The sequence below is a fragment of the Colobus angolensis genome, unplaced genomic scaffold, assembly GCF_000951035.1.
Source record: "Colobus angolensis palliatus isolate OR3802 unplaced genomic scaffold, Cang.pa_1.0 Scaffold5, whole genome shotgun sequence".
NCBI classification, from domain to species: domain Eukaryota; kingdom Metazoa; phylum Chordata; class Mammalia; order Primates; family Cercopithecidae; genus Colobus; species Colobus angolensis.
In genome coordinates, this window is record NW_012118487.1 from 2,910,379 (window position 1) to 2,915,858 (window position 5,480).

The 5,480-nt window shown below is 38.5% G+C and overlaps 1 protein-coding gene across 2 annotated transcripts in view; it reads right to left on the minus strand.

The window, feature by feature from the left end:
* PRIMPOL (primase and polymerase (DNA-directed)) overlaps positions 1 to 2,626 on the minus strand; it is a 35,201-nt gene extending 32,575 nt beyond the window's left edge. For both annotated transcript variants that reach the window (XM_011959548.1, XM_011959547.1), the window contains exons 1-2: positions 2,388 to 2,626; positions 636 to 733 (exon numbers count right to left, since the gene is read on the minus strand). In XM_011959548.1, the coding sequence (XP_011814938.1) occupies positions 636 to 733; positions 2,388 to 2,567 (278 nt within the window). In that variant the 5' untranslated portion in view covers positions 2,568 to 2,626. The remainder of the gene's footprint in view (positions 1 to 635; positions 734 to 2,387) is intronic.
* Between the last annotated feature and the right edge of the window lie 2,854 nt (positions 2,627 to 5,480).

Consider the following 5,480-nt stretch of genomic DNA (forward strand, 5'->3'; position numbering starts at 1 on the left):
CTCACACCTGTAATCCCAACACTTTGGGAGGCCGAGGTGGGTGGATTACCTGAGGTCAGGAGTTAGAGACCAGCCTGGTCAACATGGTGAAACCCTATCTCTACTAAAAACATAAAAATGAGCCGGACATGGTGGCAGACACCTGTAATCCCAGCAACTCAGGAGGCAGAGGCTGCAGTGAGCCAAGATCATGGCACTGCACTGCAGTCTGTGCAACAAGAGTAAAATTCTGTCTTAAAAAAATAAAAAATAAAGCTAATAACAATTTAAAATAGTAATAATAAAGTCAAGATAAAGCAGATGTTTCTTTATTACTAGGTAAATAACATACATATTCCTTTGTGATTAATAGTATAATTTAATACCTGTTTGCAAAAGAGAGATTTCAAAACTCCCTTTGAGTACACACATATATTTGTGTACGTGCATGATTATTTTCTCCCAGCACCTGGTGAGATACTCAAGCATTGCTATGACAAGAAAACTCCAGATTTCAATTCTAAGAGTAAAGGAGCAACTAATAGTGTGGTCACAAACTGTGGAGGCCAATTCAGCCTGAACTAATTTCACCAAAATTCCTAGGCAAAGGAAATGGAACTCTAGCTTAATGTGTGGTTCTGCTGCATGCTACCTACCTGGATTTATAGTAAAACCAAAATTCAGCATAGGTTGTCACAAGGTAAATACGTTGTCCATCTCCTACTTTGTATTCCAAAGCAAATACGTGAACGTCCTAAATAAAATCAAAAAAGAATTCAGAAAAATTCACAAAATGCAAACCTAAACTCAACTATAGCTATTGAATGTTCATAAAGAATTTTTCATTCAAGTTTTCAGAAACTGTAATTTGAACATTTGTATTATTAAATACAAGACAAATAGTCACTAGGTTTATGCCATTCAAAATCTAATTATACCTATTTTTTAATCATTCATATAAAAGGTGAAAATAATTAGAATATGCAGACCGAAGAGAAAAAAGGAGAAACCACTCTTAAAAATATTACTCATTTGACTTCCTATGATAGTTTTATTTCTTATTTTATGAAATTAAACTTATTTTTTAATGATTTGGGCTAAAATTAATTAGTAAATTCCCTATGTATGTAGGAGACTTTTTGTTTTGAAACAAGAGTCTTGCTCTATCACCCAGGCTGGAGTGCAGTGGCACAATCTTGACTCACTGCAACCTCTGCCTCCCAGGTTCAAGCAATTCTCCTGCCTCAGCCTCCCAAGGAGCTGGGATTACAGGCGCCCACCACCATGCCTGATTAATTTTTTGTATTTTTAGTAGAGACAAGGTTTCACCATGCTGGCCAGGCTGGTCTTAAACTCCTGACCTCAAAGTGATCTGCCTGCCTTAGCCTCCTAAAGTGCTAGGATTATGGGCGTGCGCCACCACACCCAGCCGGAACCATTTTTTTAAAGGTTAATTACTGTGATAGTGGTTTAAATATAATTGTTCATGCCTCCTGCCATAAAGTTTCTTCTAATAGAGGAATACATCCACAAGTTCTTTTGTTTCCTCTTAGCTAAAGATAGCTGGTGAGCATATTTTTCTTTTCATGAGTGAAAAATCACAGGACTCAGTTACTTAACCCTAATAAAAATCTTTTTGAAATAAATTTTACAGACTGGTGATTAGCAAGTTCAACAAGCATATCCCTATCTATATCTTTTTAAAATTCAAGTTCAGATGAATCTGTCAGTATTTTAATTGCTGCTGCTTGAATTAGGTTTACCCAAAATGATTAAGAAAGGTATTTCTTAAGCCATTCTCATGAGATTTGAGTAAGCATATCCTGACTAGAGAAAGAGAGGTCCTTCTAAAACTTCCAGCACTTGGAGCTTTTAGACAGCAACAGTGATCAGACTCACAGTACATTTCTGCTATCATATATGCATCTTATCTTTTCTTTCACATTTCTTTATATTCCCCACAGTGCCCATGAAAAAAAGAATGTGAAATACACATCTGTTGCTTGATTTAGTGATTTTTATTTTTGAGCACCATGTTCTTTGAAAGGCTGACACTCCTTTCTCCCACTTGCTTAATGTGTTGAAATAAATATGGTTCCGCACCCTCTAAGCATAAAGCTTCATTTAAATGTCATTACAATTTTTAAAATCTAATGGGCACTGGATGTGTCATTCTTTTTCATTACTAATATAAATTAAATGGTAAATGATTCACAGGGATATTTTTCCTAAATCACATGCCATTAAGATTCCCATTAAATTGTCTTGGTAGAATACATGGCCTGAAATGAAGACAAATAATAGATTTAAAAAAAAAAAAACACTGAAATTATAATGAAGAAGAAGAAGAAAGAAGAGGAGGAAGTGGAAGAGGAGGACAAAGAGGAGGAGGAGGAGGAGGAAATTACTTCTTTACAGCTTTTAACAAAATTAAAAGCTTGAGCTTGTCGATGAAATAGTCTCCAAATGGAGGGTGGTTCCTCTGGCTTGGATAGTCTTGGTCTATACACTGAGGACAATGGTTTCCTCTCATAATGAGATGCTCGTTCTTCAATTTGCTTCAGTTTTTCTTCCCATTTTCTGTTCATCGGTTCAGAAGTACGGAGAGAATAAATCCTATCCCATGTAATATTTCTATCAATTACTACTAAAACAAACAACAAACAAAAAGGCCATTAATTTCTTTATTTAGAATATATTTTGTTTGATAAAGTTTCAAAACTCACTTCCTGACACTTATTTCCTTGTTTATTCTTTGCATGAAGTTTTACCACAGACTGAGAGCAAGGATGGTTATCAGAAATTCTTAGATCCTGGTTCTTCCTCTAACGGTATTATGACCTTGGACAGGTTAATGAAGCTCCCTGAATCTTATTTAATCAACTGAAAAATAGGAATCAAAATTATCTTGAGTACTTTATATACTTACCTGGAAGATAAAGGTAATAAGACATAAGCAAATGATCTCTAAATTACAAAGCCTCATGTAAATATATGTGTTTTTTGTATCATTATGGTTTTTACTATAACCATTTTATTGTATCACATGCTATGACCTTGTCCACCATTCTTGTGCTATTATTTCTCAGGGTAGAATTCATTTCTAGATACCAATGTACAGCTTTTAGTTCCCTTTCCCTTTGTTTCTGTCCATGTCTCCTCTTCTCTCTCAACACAACTTTTAGTTGGGAATATGAATGGGAATTACAATATTGGCTAGTTTTGGATGTCTATAGTAATGGATGATTTTTCTTTCTATATAATACTTCCATGTCAACCATACCAGAGTAAGGATGCCAGGCAATAATTTTCCAATTTGGGATTATAATTCATTTACAAAAGAAAAAGAATAGGTTTTTAGAAGAAGAGTGGGAAAACTTTCACTCTAGATTAAAAACAGCCAAATCAGCCACAAACCCCTTGCCACAAACTCCTTGCACCTAAACTCACTCTCATACTGACCCTCAGCTTGGCCATATGACTTGTTTTGGGCCAACATCACATTGACAAAAGTGAAGCAAGCAGAGGTTTAACGAGTGCCTTTGCAGCAGACTTGGGTATCCTAAAACCCTGCCCTGAGATTGCCATGCCATAACTCTAGCCTCATAGAGGATGAAAGTCCACATGGAAAAGAACCAAGGAATTGCAGCCAACAGCCAGCATAAGCAGTCAGATACGTGAGCTGGGCCATTCCAGACATCCAGCCATCATCTGAATTCAACGCGTTAGTAAGCCTGAGTCCCACAGAGACCTACCAAACTGCCCAGCCAACCCACAGAGCTATAAGAAAAAATAAATTTGGTTGTTTTGTCTTTTTTAAGCCAGTAAGTTTGGGGCTGGCTTTGACATAGAAACAGGTAATTAATAGAGTTCCTCTCTTCACTAATATCAACTTTGCCATAATTTACCTATGTGGAAAATAGATATATTAGGGCTTAAGTGAAATAATATGTACTAAATCATTTAACAGAACACGTTTGTGCTTATTGAGTTGATAAATATCGTCTTGAATTTTAGCAGAAAACTTGGCAGCAACACAAACTCACTGGCAAATGAGTATTTCCTGGAATGAAAACCAGAATCTCCCTAAAAGATTAAGAGAGGGGGCCAGGCGCGGTGGCTCACACCTGTAATCCCAGCACTTTGGAGGCTGAGCCGGGTGGATCATCAGGTCAGGAGTTCGAGACCAGCCTTGCCAACATGGTGAAACTCCATCTCTACTAAAAATACAAAAATCAGCTGGGCGTGGTGGTAGGCACCTGTAATCCCAGCTACTTGGGAGGCTGAGGCAAGAGAATAGTTTGAACCAGGAGCAGAGGTGCCAGTGAGCCGAGATCGCACCACTGCACTCCAGCCTGGGTAACAGGGCAAGAATCCATCTCAAAAAAAAAAAAGATTAAGAGAGGGTAGGCCGGGTGCGGTGGTTCATGCCTGTAATCCCAGCACTTTGGGAGGCAGAGGCGGGTGGATTACCTGAGGTCAGGAGTTCGAGACCAGCCTGACCAATATGGTGAAACCCCCTCTCTACTAAAAATACAAAAATTAGCCAGGCATGGTGGCGGGCTCCTGTAGTCCCAAATACTTGGGAGGCTGAAACAGGAAAATTGCTTGAACCCAGGAGGCAGAGATTGCAGTGAGCTGAAATTATGACACTGCACTCTAGCCTGGGCAACACAGCAAGACTCCATCTCAAAAGAAAAGAAAAGAAAAGAAAAGGGCGGGGATAGAACATCATGACCTTGTTAGAAAAAAACAAAGGCATATTATCCACAGATTTCAAATCTGACATCAATCATAACAGACCTAAGAAAGATTATTCTCTCAGAGTTCTACCTAATTCACATAAAAATTACAAACTAGGAAACAGAAATATAATTCTAAAGGTACTAACATAAATTTCATAACAGGTATGCTTAGGAAAAATATCAATTCAACTGGATTGAGGAGATGAAGCAATTTTTTTAAAAACTGCTTTGGCGGGGCGCGGTGGCACGCCTGTAATCCCAGCACTTTGGGAGGCCAAGACGGGCAGATCACAAGGTCAAGAGATCGAGACCATCCTGGCTAACACGTAAAACCCTGTCTCTAATAAAAATACAAAAAAAATTAGCCGGGCATGGTGGCGGATGCCTGTAGTCCCAGCTACTCAGGAAGCTGAGGCAGGGGAATGGCGTGAACTCAGGAGGCGGAGCTTGCAGTGAGCCGAGATAGTGCCACTGCACTCCAGCCTGGGTGACAGAGCGAGACTCTGTCTCAAAAAAAAAAAAAAAAAAAAAAAAAAAACTGCTTTAACTTGTCAATACAAAGTGATATTGCTCCTTATTGCTAGATTCTGAGTATTCAGTTACTTTGATCTGCTTCACATACAGCTAAAAATCTGCTACCCTTAGATAAACCTAATTGAGAAACTGACTTTCTATTATGAAATTTAACTTTTGGCCGGGCGCGGTGGCTCAAGCCTGTAATCCCAGCACTTTGGGAGGCCGAGACGGGCGGATCAC